Genomic DNA, 19,350 nt, shown 5'->3' with positions numbered 1-19,350 from the left:
ACCATTAATAACTCAATGCTGTAATTTTACATCTGGGCTGCATTGCATTAGCAAATTGGCTGTTGCAGGGAAGTTGATCAAGTGGCAACTTACAATATGTCAGACTAGAATTTACAGTCATATCTCATCAGCTCTTAAATGCCGTTCAACAAATCAGCCTGGCTTCTCCTCAGAAGATAAATATTTAACTTAACTGACATTTGCTACAGGTTAGAGGAACACATTTGAAGAGGAACAGTTAAGAAATATTTCTCTACAAGCTGCATTAAAAAAATAAACTGCAGATAGTCAAATGGGTGTAAGAACAGTATTGACACATGCAACTCACCAAGATCTCTGGGCTTCCCTGAGAAATAAAGGAGCGTGACTGATTCCTGGGGACAACAGCTTTGACAATGGGCACACCATCACTAATTCCCTAAGAGAAAGGACATGGGTTTGATCTGATTATATCCAAAAGCTAAAGGATAAATCTAGAACCTGTAAAGAGTAAGATGCAAAGCTCTGGAATCAGTGTCACACCTGTAGAGCACCCTAAGGCATTGGCACACACCCGTTCAGTTTGTGCAGGTAAGCTTCAACACAAACACTGAAAATGAAACCCTAACCCCAATCAGGGAGTTTAACTACCAAGTTCAGTGATTCCACACACCACCAGTGAGGCTTGCAGCTTTCTTAGTGTGGTAACTAATTTAATACTCAAACAATACCCACACAAGCAGCCAGGAGATTATGGGATTCAACCTCTATGAAGCCAACTAAAAAGACAGAGCTCATTTAATACCCATTGCATTGTAAAATATTCTCTCTAAATAGGAAGCAAGTTTATTTTCATCCAGGTTGTGACCTTTTGTTTCAAGTACATCAAATTTCAGGTTAGACTTCAAACAATTTCAAGTAACACATCTACCTCTATGAAGAATGACTTCAGCTCAGTGAGGTGTTGGAAGAGATTCAGAGTAGAGGTATCACTTTTAGTTAGTCTTTGTACTACCTCTTCTGCTGACAGCCTTTGTGGATGGGGTTCCTAGGAGGCAATATTTGAAGGAGTAACAAATTAGACTAGTTTATCAATTTGTTCAATGCACATGAGCTACTCAATCTTAATGGGAAAACAGTCTTAAATACCTAATATCCCTTCTTGAAATAAATTAATTTATTTTGAAAACGGGTTCTTTGGTAATGTGGCAAAGATTTAATGTTGCTAAAATTACAAACCATTTCCTTAAACACCATTGTTTTTTTCAGAAGTCCCTGTAACTCAGTTGTATTTAACCACAAAGGTCTGGTTGAGAGGGAGCAAAAGAGCAGTACCTTTAACAGCTGACAGGGAGTTTGCCCAAAATTGTTTATCATCCCTTCTAAAGCCTTCCTTTCTTTCTCATCTGTTAAAGCATCCAAATCCACAGCCCCTGGATCACAATCAGAATGATGAAGAATAGGAAAAAAAAATTACAATCCAAACAACTCATTAAGAACCAATATGGTCAACTTAGTTTACTTGCAGCATTATGACCCTTTACCCCCAGAAAAGCCCCAGACAATGCCCCCATTTAAAACAATCAGAAAACTCCATTCTGCATGTGGAATTTTAAGTGTATCTGTCAGGGCAAGAATTGCAGGCCTCTGTCTTATCAAATGAATTTAATTTACCTCATTGCAAGCAACAAGTAGCACACAAAAACCACCCAAAAATTAGCTTAGAAATTAACAGATTAAATTTGTCTCTAATATTAGCTACTTTCAAGCAACGTGCCTCAACTCTAAAGCACAAGAAACCTCTTCCCACATATGCTTTTAAGCAAATAAATAAGTGGCAAGAAAATCCAGTAACTTTTAGAAAAAAGAGACAAGAAACTGTAACAGCCCTCCTTTAAAAAAAAAAAACCTACACTTTTTTATGACACATTACAAGGTTTCTGCCATATTTCATCTATAAATCTGCTGCCTTACCATATGCTGCTGAATGGTACACTCACAAATCAAGTGTCTACTGTCTAATAATGAAAACTCACAAGCCTGATGACAATGACAAGAGAACATGCTGCTGTACCTTCATAAGTACAATAATAGAACACATTAAGCGCCTCCACTGCAGCTGGTCCCCTCTGCTTGTAGCCAAAAATCAAATCTATCCATTCATGAAGATGAGCAGAAACATACTCAGATTCCTAGAAGGAAAAAAATGCTCTTGTAAGAATAAGAGAAATACTGCTCCCATCCTGAAGTTTTTACTATTCTCTGTGGAAAAGATTCAATTCCTAAATTAAGAGTATCCACAAATTAGGTATTTAGCAATATACAGGGCAGAAGCATAAGAATCTTGTGTGTTACGGGCAGTAACTGCCAGGTAAGAGGGAAAATCAATACAGTGACACAAGAGGTATGCACTTTTGAAATGCACCTGTGCAAGGGAAGGCAACCTGCCAGCTCCCTAACACCAGACAGTCACCTTTAAATAGCAAAGGAAGCCTACCCCTGCATTTTATCTCCTAGGACAGCAAATGCCCAAATCATTAGTGCTCAAAATGCCCAAGAGATTAAATGCTGTTTTCAGCGTTTTATCAACATGCACAGAGCTTTTAACTGGAAGTTCTAATGGTATCTGTAACGTCAAATGCAACCACAACTGTAGTTTGAATGCCATCCCACTTGTTTTACATTTAAGCCACAGTAAAAACGTGCAGGTGCACCTCCTTTGTATCACACATACAAACAATATCTTACCAGAGCCTTCCTGTGTTTGTAAATAAAGTCTTCTGGGGAGTGGGCCCACTTAGGCAGAACAACGTCATTTACCACCTCTTTGGACATTTGAAGCTGGCCTAAGTTAAAACCTGGTGAATAATTCAGAAAAGTTTTAGAGTTGCTACAAAGTATTTCAAGAACCCTGTTTTCTCAATAAAGATTAAAAATCATTATTTTCTCAATGCAAGAGAAGGATATTGAAAAATTATTAATGTAATTCCCTAATAACTCTACCACTGACATAGGAGGCTAAGTTCTGTTCTGCATGTTTACGATTTTAAATGATAATGGATAACAATTATCCAAAACATCTAAATGATTTTGAAGCTAAGTCCCAACCCCAGAAGTAATATTAATCTGTTACACATCCATGTGTAAACATATCTGCATTTGCTTGTTTGTAAACATAATTGCATACTGCAGTTTTCCAGGATTAAGAGTCCAAAACACTTCAATAAGGTTATTCATAAGAAGAGAGTTACTTAGAAGTTTAAATGGTTATAAAATCAAGGCTTTTAAGAAGTCTGAAATCTCACCAGCTATCATTGAAACAACTCTAAATACTTAAATGACTTCAAAGTGGGACTCGAGAGTTCTCAATTTTTTAAACTTAGAACTCAAGTAGATTTTAGCAGCACAAACGGACAAATCCATTTTCAAATTGTGCAAAGATAGAGAATCAAATCACTAAACAATAAACGTGAATTTAAAAATGTCTGAGTCTCATGTCAGAATGCAGGATACTGTCTTGTCCATCAGCATTATAATAATTATAATTAATCTCTTCTAACTTTTGCTAAGTATTTAATCAATAGTAACTATTACAAACTTTTTCAAACATCTCAGTGAGCATCCCTGATCTCTCCATTGGGTAAACAACAATATTTTTAGCCATTCTTAAGCCCATAGGCTGAATTTTAAACTATGTTTAGGCTGCTGCTTAACACAACTGGCATCTTCACTAAAGAGTTTAAAGCCAGCATTATGATTAATGTCTACAATCACACAATAAGGTTTAAATAGCAAGTGTTCCTCAGTATTCACAAATGGCTGTAACAATTCTTTTTTGAAGAATACAGAAACAGTTTCTTGTGAGAATATTCTTAGCAGTCAGTTTACCATTCTGATTCTCCAGGAACTCTGGAAAGTAGAAGAACTCTGGGATAAGTTCCTTGACATCATTGGGGTTGTCCATGAGTGCCTGCCAGGTAGCAGGAATAGAGTGGAACTGTCTGTCAGCACAGTCAAATCTGAGGATCAGAAAATCCAGGTTAGACTTTGACAATTCCCTCAGGAAAATGACAAGGAAGAGGCAGGAAGGGGCTGCTTATTTACCAGCATACCTGCCACTCTGAAGCTGGATATGAAGTGTTGTGAAAGGCTCTACCCGAATAAGGTAATGCATGACACCAGCAGCATTTGAGTAATGTGTCCCATAGTGAAATTTGTCAATCATCCCAAGAGGATCCTCAAAATTCTCATATCTGAAAAAATACATCTTTATAAATACAACTGGTTGAGCATTATGGTTGATTTACATGTGGATTATGCTTATTCCAGCCAAAGATTCAAAAGAAATTACCACAGTAATCTATGAGAGAAAAATACATTGAGTTTCATCAAACATGACGATTCCAAATCTTACTTAGAAAGTCCCTAAGAAAAAGATTGCTGAAAGATAAAAATGCACACCAGATGAAGCCTTTGAATGCCTGTTATACTCTTCCCTAAGCATTTGCTAACAGCTGTCAGAAACCAGACAAAGGGCAGACAAGACTGATGACTTTACACAACAGACCAACACACCCCACACCACTAAAACGAATATTTACTAGAGAATAGACTTGTGATGGTTTCCTGCAAGATTTAGGAAATGTGTTTAACTGTGCAGGATGCAGAAGAGAGATCTTTTTCACACTCATGCCCATTTCCTTTTCTACTTGCAAAGTCACTCTACCATGCCACCATCTGGCTGATACATTCCTCAGCCTCAAAAGGCTGGTGAGAGAAATTCGAGTTAAACATACTTCTAGAGAGCCTACTTCATTACAGTCAGGATAGAGCCTAATCATTCAAAGGAAATTCTCCATGTTCCAAGTTTTCAGAAGATTTTGGAAGACACCTGACTGCAGTCTGGTATGACAGCATACTCACTCCCCAGACTAGCAAACAAGGGAAAAATCACCACACTGCCGTGTGGGTGTAAGTACCTGTCATTGGTACCTACAGAGGACTTGCTGAAAGTCACTTGAGACATATTTTATTTTGAAGATAATAATCTATGCTTGAAAAAAAGAGAAAGGACATATTTAGGATCAATGCTACCTCTTAGGCAGCTCAACTCAGCAGTATGATTTCACATTCCTTATCTTGAAGCAGATATGGGACACATTATGTCTTTTCAAGCCATTAAATTGCTTCTACAATCTTTCAGTTTGTCACCTCCACAGTTGAGAACAACTGAAAATTTACAACAGTAAGTTTTGTCCTTTCACGGCCATATAACTGAGTGCTATGTAATACAGTCTGAATGCAGCAGGAACAACAAACCAACCACACTTGCAAGTGCATCTGTTATGTCACAAAACCTTCCAAAATTTCACTGTCACAACTTGATTTTTTAAATGTGCTTTTATCCTGGAGGCTCAGAAAAGACAAAGAATACAACCAAGTGTTGAAATACATACTTCTCTTTCACAGTCTTAGCATTCTTCTCATTTACCACCCCTATAGGTTTGGACAGGTCTCTAAATACTGCAGGGTTATTCAGGTCCAGTTCTTTTGAGGTGTAATCTCGTAAAATCCAGGGAAACTAAAAAAAAAAAATAAAATAAAATAAGTCAAACATCATATAGAGATTAAAAATACATCCTTCAAACCAGAAGAAACACATACCTTTGGCAAAAAATTTAAAAATTAACTTTTTAATTACCACTGGATATTGAGCAAGGTCATTGTAAGTTCGTCCAGCCATAGTGTTTAGCTGAATAAGGTAGTCGAAGTTGGATATTTCTCTATTCACCCATTTCTGAAAGACAAAGAAAGATATAGTGAATTCCATTTTATCAAAGATATAATTATTGCAAATTACACATCTTGTCAGTATCTATCTGCCAGAGGATAGCACTGGCAAGTGAAAAGCACAAGACCACAAAAATTGTATGCAAGTCCAGATTCAATTTCTCATAATGAAGTTTATTTTCCCTTTGACTCAGTGATTGTGCTATCTATATTTCATTGAAATCAGGTCCTGATTGGTGACAGTACTGTTTCAAATACAGAGCAGCAGACAATTAGCAACCTTGCTAAAAAGGAAAAGAAAAATAGGAAGTAAGAGAACCAAAACGAAGGCAAGTACACAGATACTGATAAAAAGGAGAACAGAACTTTGAAATCCATCTGACTGCTAAGATCAAGATTTATTTATACACTATTCTCCCATTGGTTAACAGTACAGGTAAACAATTTGTAAATAATTGTGTGTGCAGCTTTGTTTGCTCCATTATATTCTAAACCAAAGAACAGACAGAGCTGTGTTCACAAGGGCTCGGTATTTGTCTATAGTGATGGAGATGTGTCATGACAGATTATATTTTCTCTGTGTAAATATACAACTCGATAGTTTTTATGGTTAGGAAAAAAGAACAATCAAAATATTTCCAATATTTTAAATTTATTTGTAAAGCTTCCTCCCTCAGAGAGAACTACTTTGGCATAAAGAGATGGAAGATAAAAATACATTTACTGTATTTAAAAATTTATCTGTGTTTATGGTAATATGGACATTTTGACATTTTCCTTTTTTACCAATATTACTAACTCCCACTTAAGGTTCATGTGAGTTTTGTTGAAAGCTCTATCATGAAAAGACAGCAGGGAAAATTATTTGCACATCCAGAGAAAGAAGTTTCAAAACAGCACTCAAGATCATAGACTAAAACCAGAAGCTAATCTGCCATATGTTTTATATTCATGTTAAAATGCCTGTCAATCACATCACCAGAGCCTGGCTATACCCATTTACCTGACTGTAAACACAAACCAAACCATATCCTAAAATTATGCATGTGAAAGTTCAGGGGGCAGGCTGAGGGTAGAAATTGGCAACTGCCATCTAAACACTGGGGGAGTCCTTCAAAAAGCAGAGGAATTCTTTAGACCATTGAGCTGAGGTCTCATACCTGCATCAAACCTGATGCTTTGAAAAGTTCCTGAGGAGATCTGGTCCCAGAAATGTTTGGAGAACGCAGTGACAATATCCGACTATAAACTCTGTTTCGTACCTGTGAGAAAACAGCACTAATAAAACAATGTTCTGGAGATTGAAGCCGACAATTAAGCAACTTGTCTGCTAATTAAAATATGAAATAAATAGGACACAGTTACACTTTCAAGTATTTCAACCGCCTGCTGTTTAAAACATTTGGACAGGGATGGATGTTGACATCCTTCACATCAAAAACAAACCACACATTTTCTAAGAGTTGACCTACTAGTAAACTGACCTACAAGTATGTAACTCACCCTAAGTTCTGAAATTTATCATAGTCCCTCATAAAAAGGATCACTGATATTACCCAGAGGGCGAAAAAGTTCACTACTCCTTAACCATCGAATATCAATGATTTCTAATGTTGTTGTAAAAAAGGAAGTCCCCTTTGATTTGTAATTAATTTGTACAATTAAACAGACATCTTTAATAAGATGGGCTTCAAAACATTTAGATTACTATTGATGTGATTTTAGTTAAATAATCATTCTGTATAACAGAGAGACAGAAAGGAAAAAGAAGAATCTTGTTTTAGCTATCTTTTCACAATTTATCAGTTTCTAGGTGCCAGACTGCAGTGTAGTTTTCCATGATGACTATGTAAAGTAAACCTTTTGGTATTAGTGTTACAGTATTAAGAAAGGCACCACACTCAAATACAATCACTGATCTTAAACGTAACCTTGTGCTTATTACATAAATCCATGGCATTTAGGAAACCCATACCTCCTTATTGAAGTTGAGGAAGTAGTTGGTTTGATCCGTAAGGAAGATCTCCAAAGCTGACCTCCGCAGGTTGTACCGACGCAAATGGATCTCTCGAATTTGAGAAAGGTGCCATTTGAAATCAAAACCTACCCCTAGGAGGAACACTCTGTTTACTGAGTTGGAATATATATGAAAAAAACCTTTTCATACAGACACAGTGCAGCACCAGCTCAAAACACCACAGAGTTATTCCTAGAAAAGGAAGTCCTCTAGCTGACGTGATCAACCATTTTGCTAGGAAAATATTAACTTCAGATATTGTTGTGCTGAAAGAAATGAAGCAAGAAATACCTGATGGAATGTAGAAGTTGCTTTTGCTTTCTGACTAAAGCCATATTATAAATGCATTCTGTTGACAAAAAGTATGAACCAACCCTTTTTGCTTTCTTAAACAGGCTCAAACAAACTTTAATGTTTAGATTTCCCAAAGGCTGAACATTTTGGTATACTGATTTGGGAAATTTTACTTTTATTTGTCCAACATTTCACTTCAGGGTTTTCATAGCCAGCTGTGTATGTTCTATTAAAGTTCCCTAAATTAATACAGATGATTAATGCTTACATACTACTACTTTTTAATCAATGCATGAGTACAGCATTATTTGTTGTAGAAAGAGAACAGAGAGGTACCATTTACCATGTAAATTAGAGGTAGTAGCTTTTTTTTAGTCAGCAGGTCTTTTAGTAAGTTATTTTTAAGAAATACTAAGAATAGTTAATCAATTTACCAGCTCAGAAACTACAGTTCCAGATTCTTGATTGTGAAGGGATCAGTCAGCCACTAACCATCAAGTGCAACATTAATTTTAAGTACAGACCAACAACTTGTCTCTTTACAATTACTTTGACACTCACTTTCAAAACATAAACTCAGCCTACTAAAAACAGAATGCTGAACTACACTGAAAATAAAGAGATACTGATCATGCTTACCTTCTTCTTTCTCAATGCTACCATCAAAGAAATAGATGTGCTGGGTAGTAACCTCCAGTCTGCCTGGTATCACATCAATTACTGTAATGAGTTCACAGTCTTCAGACAGTATTAGTTTTTCTTTCTGACTTTCCTCATCCTTCTCATCCCTGCAAAAACACCACTAAGTGTTACAGGGTTGGGTAGATTATACTGTTACTTAGGTCCTTGGTAAGAGCACAGTTCAGGAAAGAATCAAATTTGAATGGCATTAAAACTGCAGCATAAACAATTCTATAAAGCTGCTTTCGTCAGCAGTCTTGGGTGTTTCAGACTCGACCACAAACATCATTTCACAACATTGCTCTTTAGTCTTGATATTGCGGTCTCAGGCACAGTGGACTTGACTTCATGTAAAGTACAAAAGCATCAGGCTGCATTTCCCTTTCTTATTTAACTTTTAGGTGCTTAAGTTCTCTGGCTCCAAGCAGAGCTGGGTTCCAGTTCATGTGACTGAAGTTATCTTCAGGGTTATTTTGCTATAATCTACAGCAAGCACTTAATAACCTTTAAAGTACAAAATGTATCAGTACCACTCAGAGTGCCAACTCTCTACAGGACTTAACAGCACAAATACACATTGATGCATGCACAACACGACATGTCCAATTACTGAAGCAAAGCATTTGCCATCCTCCCTCAACTCCCCTTTCCCTGCTCTTTTTTTTTTGGTTGCAGTCACACAAGTGACATGAAGGAAGCACAGCAGGCCTTCCCTCTGGAATGCTCTTAAACACAAGGCAGTCTCTAGCACTTAAATGCCAACCACAAATTTTCATGCTATGCAGCTGACAGTGGAGTGAATGACCATGGCAACTATGAACAAGAAGCAGTTCCAGTCTGGTCCATGTCCTTACACAGCAGATTGCCTCCTGAGAATTACAGTCAATATACACAGTAGAAAAGCCTTAACAATTCTGGAGCTTCAGCCCACCTATGAGCAGTGAATCACTAATGGATTCTCATAAACATCTGCTCTGATTTCTTTTCCCTGGGGCTTTTCTTCTCTCAGTGGTGACAAAGATAAATCCAACAGTAACTTTGCTGATCAAAACTGCCCTGGATTGAATTGTTAAGGCCAGACAAAGAAAGAGGGAAACTTCGGATGGTAGTCAACTCCTAAAGTCGTTTCTTGCTCCTTATCCCTAGCATAGAAGCCAATGACAATTGTTTATCCTGTTCTACTTACAAATTGGAACTGGCTGCTGTGTCTTCTTCTGGTAGTTCCAGAACATCATCTTCCAAGTCACTCACTTTCACCTGCTTCACCACCTCCAGAAGCAGAGACTCACTACAGGGCTGTGTCTGGTGCACACCTAGCATAAATAGACATAGCAGCTCATAACTTTTTCTGCTACAATGCTTCTGGAAATCTAACCTACAAAGCCTGTCTTCTACAGCTGAATTTTGGTTTTAACCAAGTAAGAAGCAACCAGGCTTCTTATATATTTTTGTGGTTAAGCAGAACACTACGAACAGTCCTTGAGCTACACTCGAAATTATGACAATACATACATCTAATAAAAATTTAACTTGAATTCTGATGTGGACACTTAGAATAAAATATTTTGTAATGTTTTTCCAGATATTGCTAAAGCATGCAGATTTAATAGAAATGCACTGCATTTGCTTTTTTGGTTATGTGGCTTTACAAGAGTGTTTTGTAGGTTTTTTTTTTTGCTTGAGCCTTGATATCCAATACACCAAACTTGACAGTTACACCCCTAACTCAGCTGTTTGGCACACTTCTGAAACAAAGCACTTCCTACCTACACATTTTAGCCACAAATTCTAAGAGGCTTTGAACAAACACTGCTTACTGTGATCTCTTTGCTTCTTTCTTGAAGAAATAATCTCATACAAGAAAGTTGTATGACTTCTTATTTTAAAACAAAGGAGTTGACTTTTACTTATTGCACAACAAAACTCCACATTTCAATGAACCAGGGCAAAAGAATTCTACCCAGTAGGAAAATGTTGTTTAAGGTCAAAGAACAACTTTCATAACATAGATTTTACTAGAGATGAAATAAAGAAAAATCAAGATTTAAGTATATAAGCATATACTGCTTATTATACACAAAGAGGAAAGTGGGTGTCTTTCTTTGGTAAGAACTTAAGTGAGACAGCAAATACAACTTTACCTAAATTATCTCTCAGGTCACTAGCATCCTGATGAGAGTTGAAGTTGTAATTCTGCACTAGTTTTAGTCTCATACGTGAAAAATTTTCCACATTTGAAAGCTTCCAGTGAACAGGACGCTGTTTCCTAGGAAAACAAGAATATTCATAAAAACAATCTGAATAAAGACCTACAGGAAAGAACTGATTACAAAAGACTGCATATTTAGAAAAATACTGGCTATCCAGTTGTACACTGTAAAAAATAAATGATTAAAATGCAGTTTAGTGCCTTTGTTTCACATTGCAGCTCTGACCATCACTCTTGATTTTGTAAACAGTATTGATTTTCACAGAATTAGCAAGGTTGGAAGAGATGCTCAAGAGCATCAAGTCCAACTGACAAACTACCACATCACCACAATCACCCCCAAATTACTTTCTAATAAGAACATTCCCTGACATGACTTGAGGCCATTTCCTCTTGTCCTGTCACTCAAGACTGTACATCTCAAGGAAGGTTATTGCAGTCAATCTGACCTGGCTTTAACCACATGAAACAGCGAGCACATTCCTTCTAGGAATCATACCCAGTTTAGGAACTCCAGTCTCACCTTTCAGCCCAAGGCCCACGCTCAGAGAACAAGTACAGCTGGGCTGCTCTCCACTGCCTCAGCGTGGCTGTGTGCTGACTGCTGAGCTGTTTGAGCATACTGTTGTACCGCAGGTTTTCCTGCCGAGCCTTTCTGCTGAACGGCTCCACAAAGTGCTCCTGAAAGACCAATGCAAACAGATCTAGCACCCAGTTAACTCTGACCTTGGAAAACAGCTTTCCAAGAATCCTCATGAAACAAAAAGAAATGGAAAAGGTTTAGCGATAAAACAGACTGAAATTTTAAGGTAATACTTAGGAAAGAAATTTTTAAAAGCTTAGGCCTTAAAAGAAATAGTGCCAGACTTTGATTTAAAGATGTGAAGAGAGTATTATCAATGCTGAACCCACACTAATGCAATTTTTCATCATCAGAAAAGCAGTCAGTATTAGAAATCCTACTAAAATAGGTAGGATTTTTCTTAAATTCTGGTATTCTTGAATGTGACACTCATTGTATTTTTCCTTTTGCTATTTGAATAAAATAGACCTACAAGTTTTGTTATTAAAAAAGCAAAGAGACATGTAACTTCACTAGGGTATTACCTGTAATTACCAGTTAGCTCTAATGCTAAAACTCAATCTGGACCTTATGTAGAAAGGTCAGTTTAGAAGCAATTTTTCCACACATTGAATAAGAACCGTTCACTGTTGTAAATGCTTTGATTGTATTAAAATAGGGTTAAAAAAAAAACCCGAACAGCTCATAAGGGAAAACGGGTTTTAGTAATTCAAAACACAAATGAAAGAGGATGCAGCTTATGGATGAGCATATTTCTACCTTGCTGATGAAAAGGAAGGCCTGCTGTACTGAAACAACTTTGATTGCATGTAAGACTCTTAATAGACAGAGCAGAATTAGAAAGCATATCCTAGAAGTGCATATAGTTCCACTGCCCATAAAATCTTAATTAAATTAACCTGTTCACAGTTACTTAAACTGGATCATCTTGAAATTCATTTTCTCCATCTTTTAGAAGGCAACTCTCGAGAAAGAGAACCTTGCACTCGCTGAAAACCTTACCTGAAATTTAAGCTTACTTTCTCCTCTTTCCCGGTCTCGCTTGTGCATATTCACCATAAATGCTTCATAACAATCTTTCCAATAAAGTGCCATTTGCTCATTATCATGTCTGAATGAATTCTCTTCATATTGCTTCATATTTGGAACAATCTGGTTCCATCAAAACAAAATAAAAAGTACCGTATGATTTCTGAATGGGTTCCTCTGCTTTCAAGGCTGAAAAGAGGGAGGAAACGATACAAAAAGAATTTACTACTTACATATTTGTCAATATAAACTTGCCACTCATCAGATCTGCAGTATTCTTGAAAGTCCTCAAAGAAAGATGGGCTGCCGTTGGTAGGAGGCAATGAAGGAAGATGCAGATTCATAAAGAGAAGTTCATAAACCTTGGATACCAATGTCCGAACAAGGGGAATCAAAAATGAGTAAGTTTCTGTCTTCTCTTCAATCGACCTACTCAAAATGCCTTCCAACTTCCCCAGGAGGTAGCACGCTTCAGGCTGGCTCTCAATTACTTTGGTTTGAAGGAGGGTGTTTAGTTTGGCTGCTGCCATAGCACAGACCTACAAAAACAAACAGCAAAAAATGAATGTGATCCTCCTTGTGCACCCATCTTTTTCCTGCCACTCCTGCCTGCATATTCCCATCCTCAAACAGAAGCCCTCTACCTCTTTGTTGTGCTCTGTGTTGTGCATTGACAGGACTATAAAGTAAACCTGCAAAAGCTAAGAAGCAATAAAACATCTTCCCAACAGAAGGATGAGGGACTGCCACAGGTCTGCTCACTGGAATGAGCAGCTCTTCCAAAACCCACAACAGTTACATCAAATGTGCCCTTAAAACTCAAGTGCCACTTGCAAGAATTTGCAACAAACCTGTAAGTTGTCTTGTGCAATAAATCCAAGGAGCAGCTGGACTTGCACCTGAGAAAGCCTAATTGCTTCTAGGCCAGCAGAGTACCAGACTGACAGACTATCCATGAGAGTCACTAGTTCTTCCAAAAGCTATTACAGAAACAGAAAATTATCGTAACATTAAAATAAATAAAATAAACCTAAATAAAAGTAATAATAACTACTCTAGCTGGAGACACAATAGTTTCAAAGAGCTGAAGAAGAGGTTGTGTTCACATATGTAACTTAACCAAACCCAGCAAATCATCCAAGAATACTGCAGTTAAACCAGTAATTTAAATAAATTCCTGACAACAAAAATCTACCTAGCCCAGTACATTAAGTCAAGCATCTCCCCTAAATAAAGTGCATACATGTGTGTGTGTGTGTATATATATATATAGTGTGTGTATATATCTATATATATATCTGTGTGTACACTCTATGAGGCACTTCTTTCTGTCAGTAATTAGACAGCAAAAGTGACACAAGCCTTGTGAAAGGTGGGTATTCCCAAGGCAAACAGCACATTTCACTATCCAGATGTGTTTGTTTAAAAATAATACACCTTGATACACTCTCAAACAAATTACTCAAATGTAAAATCATTCTGACTGAAATAACCCATTTAGGATATTACAGTTCTTTAAATTCTCCCTGGGCACAGCAGAAGATAATTTATGAAAGTACTTTTATTTTCAATTCAGAGTTGACAAGAAGCACAACACCCATCATTCCAAAGTTCTCATTTCTAATTTGCCTTCCTAACAGAAGGCAAAGCTTTTAACAATAAGAAACTTGTTTAAAATAAGCCATTTAAAGCTTTAAGCTATGTTTACTTATAAGCAGGCATTTTGGAAAACAGCATAGGAATTACTGTGTTAATGACTCTTGACATTATATTTTTTTCTTAAAGAAAATAGCCTTACAAAATATTTTTAAGGATTTCTAGACAAATAATGATGGTTTCCATGTAATCTCTCTTTTTTTTGCTTAGAGGAACTGAAAAGCAATGACAACTCAGACTGTGAAGGAAGCATGACCAGTGCCAGAGATTACATAAATGTTGAAATAAATTATATCTGTTGAAAGTCCAACATGGGTCAAAATCCAGAAGTGACATTTCACACCTTGCAACCAAGAGCAGAGTTTCAGCTGGTCTTTCATTCAGGATGCTCAGAGAGTCATAAATGCTGATGAACAGTGCAAAATCTGCTTAGGCTACAACTGCTGCTGTTTCATTAGCTTCTACATTTTCTAAATATTTCTCCAGACCGAAGAAAGCTGAATTCTCAGCAAAGAGTACAACTTACATGCCTAGTTAATTTGCAAGATTAACTACATTCCCTGTGGTAAATATTCACATTTTTATTCATGAAGGGGCACTCTAATCCATTCCACTAAATCCTTACTCTGTAATATCTGTGGTTTAATATGACTAGGAGCGTGACAGTGTCCAAAACAACCTTCTTATTACCATTTCAGCCCATATACAGTACTTCCCTTATGCAGTTACTGTACCTTTTCTGTCCATAAATTTGAATTAATTAGACCTTCTGCCTGCAGGAAACCTTGTACAATTAGCAAGAGCTTGAAGGCATTTTCAGCATGTGTAGGGAGAGCTTTTGAATCTCTGTTATCAGTGACTGACCATTCTAACATCTTCTCCAGCAAGCTGCATGGAAAACAAAATCCCAAAGTAAGCATTGCATGTTCTGAGTGTAAGTGGCTTTTAAAAAATCCAATTAAGTATTTAATTGAATCTCTTAGTCTGCAGTTACATAGCTGCCATCTTCTTGATAAGCCAATGAGATAAAAGCGACTGAGAGACTCATGAAAACAGTGATAGTTTTAAAACCTGCTCGCCTCAAGACACATCTCCTTAACAGGCACAGGAATGTATTTCTGACAGTATGTGAAAAGACAGCACAGAAAAGTACATATTGTTGGGAAACACCCACCCCTTCCTAGCTACACTCATGTCCCTTACTTCTGTTTATCCTCAAAAGAGATGAACTGCACACTCACTTGAGTTTTATTTCATCAGAAGGCCGCAGCAACTCGTTAGACATCCCCAGTTTGGTGAGAGCAGAGAACACCTGTCCTCTCTCAATCCAAGCATCATCATCAGATTTTTCAATACCTTTCCACATTATACACAGTAGGATGTCTGTGAGTAACTGTATGAGTTCATTATCACTCCCCTAGAAAAGAAGTGAAATATTTAAAGCCCTTCTAGTATTGAAAACCTTCAAAACATTTCTTATTCATCATAGCCCCTATGCTTTCATGTTTCAACATCTGAAACTCTGCAGTCTTCACTGGACTTTAAAGTCCAATTGAAAAGCTCATGAAAACACAAATATAAGAGACTGTAGCTTGCTTATATGATGTAAAACAAGTTGCCTTTAGCCACCCTTGGTTTTTTTTCACAGCAAGTCTGCTTCATACCTCCTCTAGATGATAAAGGATGTTTAAATATAGAGGGAGAAGAGTTTGCAGGGATTTTTTGTGGTTTCTTGTGGTTCGGAGGTTGGCCTTATTTTAATGTTTGTTTGTTCTTCTTTTTTTAAAAAACACCAAAGCTACCCCAAGTGGACAATCAAAAAAGAAGACACTACAAAAGGAAGTACCCCTATTCACTATAAAAGAGCCATTTTGTTCACTTTCCTGTGGGATGATAGGAGGGAAAAATAAAAGTAATAATCATTCATTAGGGAGATTGAAAGAACAAAATTAAATTTTCAACAGCTGGAGAAACCAGTCACATAGTTACTCACTCCTTGGTTTTCAAAGAGAGAAAGCTCAGCAGCGAAGCCCACATCATTCGTAACACCCAGCTCTTTGTCAGGCTGCCCAGAGAAGGGCTTCGTGCTCTCTGTGGGTGAGGGAGTGCTGGGCTGGCTGTCTGTCATCTGATTCCCAACATCAGCCAGGTCATAAGAGTCAACACTGGACAAATCTAAACTCAAATGTGAAGGATTACTGTGCCACAGTTCTTCTCGGCCTGCACTGAAAGACATCTCTGCTGTGGATGCATCTTCCAGCGGCATAACAGAGAAATGGGCAGGGACGTCCAGGGATTTGCTGTCTTCTAAACTCCACTGATCAAAGAGACCATTAACTGATGCAAAGCTGCCAGCTTTCTCTCTCTCTGTCTTATCAGCTTGATGTTTCTGAAGCTCTTCAGCAGGAGGCTTTTTTTCCTCTTCCCTGGAGCAATCAGTCCTGCTCTCCTTGCAGCCAATCCGGCCCTCCGAGTTTTCTTTCAGGAATAGTCTAACCAAAGTGTCCTGCCAGCCCAGCTGCTGAGAAATCTGTTGTGCTGCATCCAATTGGGAATGCAAAAGGTGCAAAATCTAAGGATAGAAGATATCCCATAGCTACACATTAATTTTACCTTGTAACTGCATCCATCTGGCTTTTCAATTAAACATTTTACAATCTTACAACTTTTTTACTTTTCTTACAACCTTATATAAAGAGCCATAATCAGCTAATAATAAGCAAACCAGCCACAAAGTAATTTTTCCTCATAAAAAATATATATTTGAGAAAACAGAAAAAAAAGGTGTAAGATTCTCAGGAGTAGGAGAGAAAAGAAGCTAGCAAACCATATTGGTAAGTTGCCGTATTTCAGCAACTCTTCTGCAACAATTCTTCCAAAATCCAGTTATCTCAATAAATAATCCCATTTACCCATGGTCTAAAAAAAATTCTCAAATAGAAAATATGCTTGATTAGAAACTATTAACTAGATAAAATTAATAATATTACAGTATTAATAGCTTACTGACAGTGTACACTATAGTTTCACTTCTTCATTTTGGGAAACCTTAATAGACTACATGGTATCTCACAGCTACCATTCAGTACTGATTCCAGTGATACAAGCTTTGAGAAAACGCAGCAACTCAAGGAGCTACTATCCCAAGCATGCAGAAAATACAAGCTACTTGAGAATCATGATAGAGGCTTCACTTTTTGTTTTGGCTTTTTAAAAGTACTTGAGTACACAAAATTCACATTTTTAAAATAAATCATTGCTTAAGAAAACAGTAACAACAAATACTGCCACTGTGTTTCAAAGAAATAATTTAGTTATCACACTATACAGTTTATAGGCTTGAAGGACAGTTCTCCAGTTCTAAAGAAGACAACTAACCTTTCTACAGATAATCACTCTCATGTTTATATCTGATCTATGAGCCAGATACACTACAGCTAGGAGATCTTTATAATTCACAGCAGGATCTGTAGGGAAGAAAGAAAAAAGCCACCATAAGCAATATCACACAAGACAATGTAACAGATAAATATTTAAAATTTGCCTTGGAAGTTATGACTGCATCCAGGGATAGTAAAAGGAACAAACTTCAGCTAACTAAGAAAACGTTAGCTGAGACTAATGGGAACTTGGAATAGAACAGCTCTACAAGTAACACCTCTGGCTTTCCTCAACAAAAACCAGGGATGCTGGCCCCTGAGCAGCAGAAGTGTACTAATGTCAGATACAGCACTTGCCAATTACCTGCGTACAGAACTTGGTTAAGAAGGTTTTTAATAAGAGAAACAGTAACTGAGGATTCATTGAGAAGGAGTCCCAGCCCAGAGTACCCCACTTCTCTGAGTCTCATACGATGCTTGCTCCGCTCATAAACTTTGGTACATTTCAGCATCTCTTCCACAATCTGTAAGGAAAAGCAGACACAAATGCAAATTGAGCACCAAAAAAGCATCCCTATCTCTCAAACTTGTGTATGATGTAACATGCTGGTCCACAGTTTTTAAAGTTTATTTGATAAACTAACTCAAACAACATGGATAGTTTTTTTAAACATCCCAATACTTTAAGAGAACACAAATTCCTTTGTGACAATGCCATCTAGCTAACATAAGAGAAAAGAAAAAAGCAAACTTTTATGATTAGTATCTTTTTAATTACACACACTTCTGCCAGACCAATGGAAAACACAAATTTATGTTCAATTGATTAATTTAGGAACATATTCAATTCATTACCTTGAACACAAGTTCTCTAAGCCTGTCAGAATATCTTTGATGCAATAACAGAGCATAAAGAATATCAGCATTCCCTGGTTCAAAGAGCAATAAAAAAAGCTGGTCTGGGGTTGGACTGGAATGAAGTAGGCTGAAGAGAATGTCCAAAATTCCACAGAGCTACAAAATAAAGACAACCAAATTAATACATAGTTCATTTAGATTTCATGCTTTGTTTTACAAAAATTTTATTGTTTTTTAAGTTTTACTTTTGCTGGTTAATAGACATTTTGTTGCTCAGTATTACTGCATTTAAACAACTTTTAATACATTTTTTCTCTCTGCAGAACACCTTATCAAATTAAACAGAGACACAAAGCAAGTTCAAGTGCTGCTGATGCTACAAAATAGAAACCACATCATCACAACTCCTGGTCAGTTGAAGGTCAATTCATTCGGTTTTGTAAACTAAGATAAGGATGGGCCATTAGAAAAGTTATCTCACCTACATCTAAACAGAACCACAGATCAGTTAACTTTTGCTTGTGGTAATCTTCTTCTTTGTTCACCTTTCTTTTAAGTACACAAGGCAATATTTCCAGATGCCAAGATGCAAAACCAAAACATGTCCAGTTTAAGCTATTAATTTATGCCGCGTTGCATACCTGCTCCTCGTCACTTGTGGCAGCTATGTATCCTACAATGCTCTGAATTTCTTCATGTGTTCCACCTTTGCTCAGGAAATATTTGATCAGTCCATACAGGGACGTCCGTATTGTCCTCAGGTCATCAGGAGCCAAATCACCGTCTTTACAACCAGTCCTGCTTGCCAACAGACCAGAAAGGCAACCTAAGGAAGCTCTTCATGGCTCATTATTAGCAATTTGATGGTGCCAGT

The 19,350-nt window shown here is 37.2% G+C and overlaps 1 protein-coding gene across 7 annotated transcripts in view; it reads right to left on the bottom strand.

Annotated features, from left to right (window-relative positions):
* NBEAL1 (neurobeachin like 1) overlaps positions 1 to 19,350 on the bottom strand; it is an 80,527-nt gene that overhangs the window by 16,099 nt on the left and 45,078 nt on the right. For all 7 annotated transcript variants that reach the window (XR_005257651.1, XM_038143523.1, XM_038143524.1 and 4 more), the window contains 25 exons: positions 19,118 to 19,274; positions 18,474 to 18,632; positions 17,983 to 18,142; positions 17,617 to 17,705; positions 16,232 to 16,810; positions 15,480 to 15,655; positions 14,973 to 15,126; positions 13,434 to 13,562; positions 12,816 to 13,121; positions 12,556 to 12,705; positions 11,494 to 11,651; positions 10,903 to 11,027; positions 9,948 to 10,074; positions 8,720 to 8,868; positions 7,745 to 7,878; positions 6,930 to 7,031; positions 5,681 to 5,776; positions 5,436 to 5,560; positions 4,092 to 4,232; positions 3,868 to 3,998; positions 2,728 to 2,837; positions 2,054 to 2,171; positions 1,315 to 1,412; positions 911 to 1,027; positions 329 to 418 (listed from right to left, as the gene is read on the bottom strand). Coding sequence is in view for 6 of the 7 variants with exons in the window: in XM_038143523.1 (XP_037999451.1) it covers positions 329 to 418; positions 911 to 1,027; positions 1,315 to 1,412; positions 2,054 to 2,171; positions 2,728 to 2,837; positions 3,868 to 3,998; positions 4,092 to 4,232; positions 5,436 to 5,560; positions 5,681 to 5,776; positions 6,930 to 7,031; positions 7,745 to 7,878; positions 8,720 to 8,868; positions 9,948 to 10,074; positions 10,903 to 11,027; positions 11,494 to 11,651; positions 12,556 to 12,705; positions 12,816 to 13,121; positions 13,434 to 13,562; positions 14,973 to 15,126; positions 15,480 to 15,655; positions 16,232 to 16,810; positions 17,617 to 17,705; positions 17,983 to 18,142; positions 18,474 to 18,632; positions 19,118 to 19,274 (3,880 nt within the window). In the remaining variant the exon portion in view is untranslated. The remainder of the gene's footprint in view (positions 1 to 328; positions 419 to 910; positions 1,028 to 1,314; positions 1,413 to 2,053; positions 2,172 to 2,727; positions 2,838 to 3,867; positions 3,999 to 4,091; positions 4,233 to 5,435; positions 5,561 to 5,680; positions 5,777 to 6,929; positions 7,032 to 7,744; positions 7,879 to 8,719; positions 8,869 to 9,947; positions 10,075 to 10,902; positions 11,028 to 11,493; positions 11,652 to 12,555; positions 12,706 to 12,815; positions 13,122 to 13,433; positions 13,563 to 14,972; positions 15,127 to 15,479; positions 15,656 to 16,231; positions 16,811 to 17,616; positions 17,706 to 17,982; positions 18,143 to 18,473; positions 18,633 to 19,117; positions 19,275 to 19,350) is intronic.

The sequence above is a fragment of the Motacilla alba genome, chromosome 7, assembly GCF_015832195.1.
Source record: "Motacilla alba alba isolate MOTALB_02 chromosome 7, Motacilla_alba_V1.0_pri, whole genome shotgun sequence".
Lineage (NCBI taxonomy): Eukaryota > Metazoa > Chordata > Aves > Passeriformes > Motacillidae > Motacilla > Motacilla alba.
The sequence above is the reverse complement of the archived record's forward strand: the minus strand, read 5'-3'. Positions and strand labels throughout refer to the sequence as shown.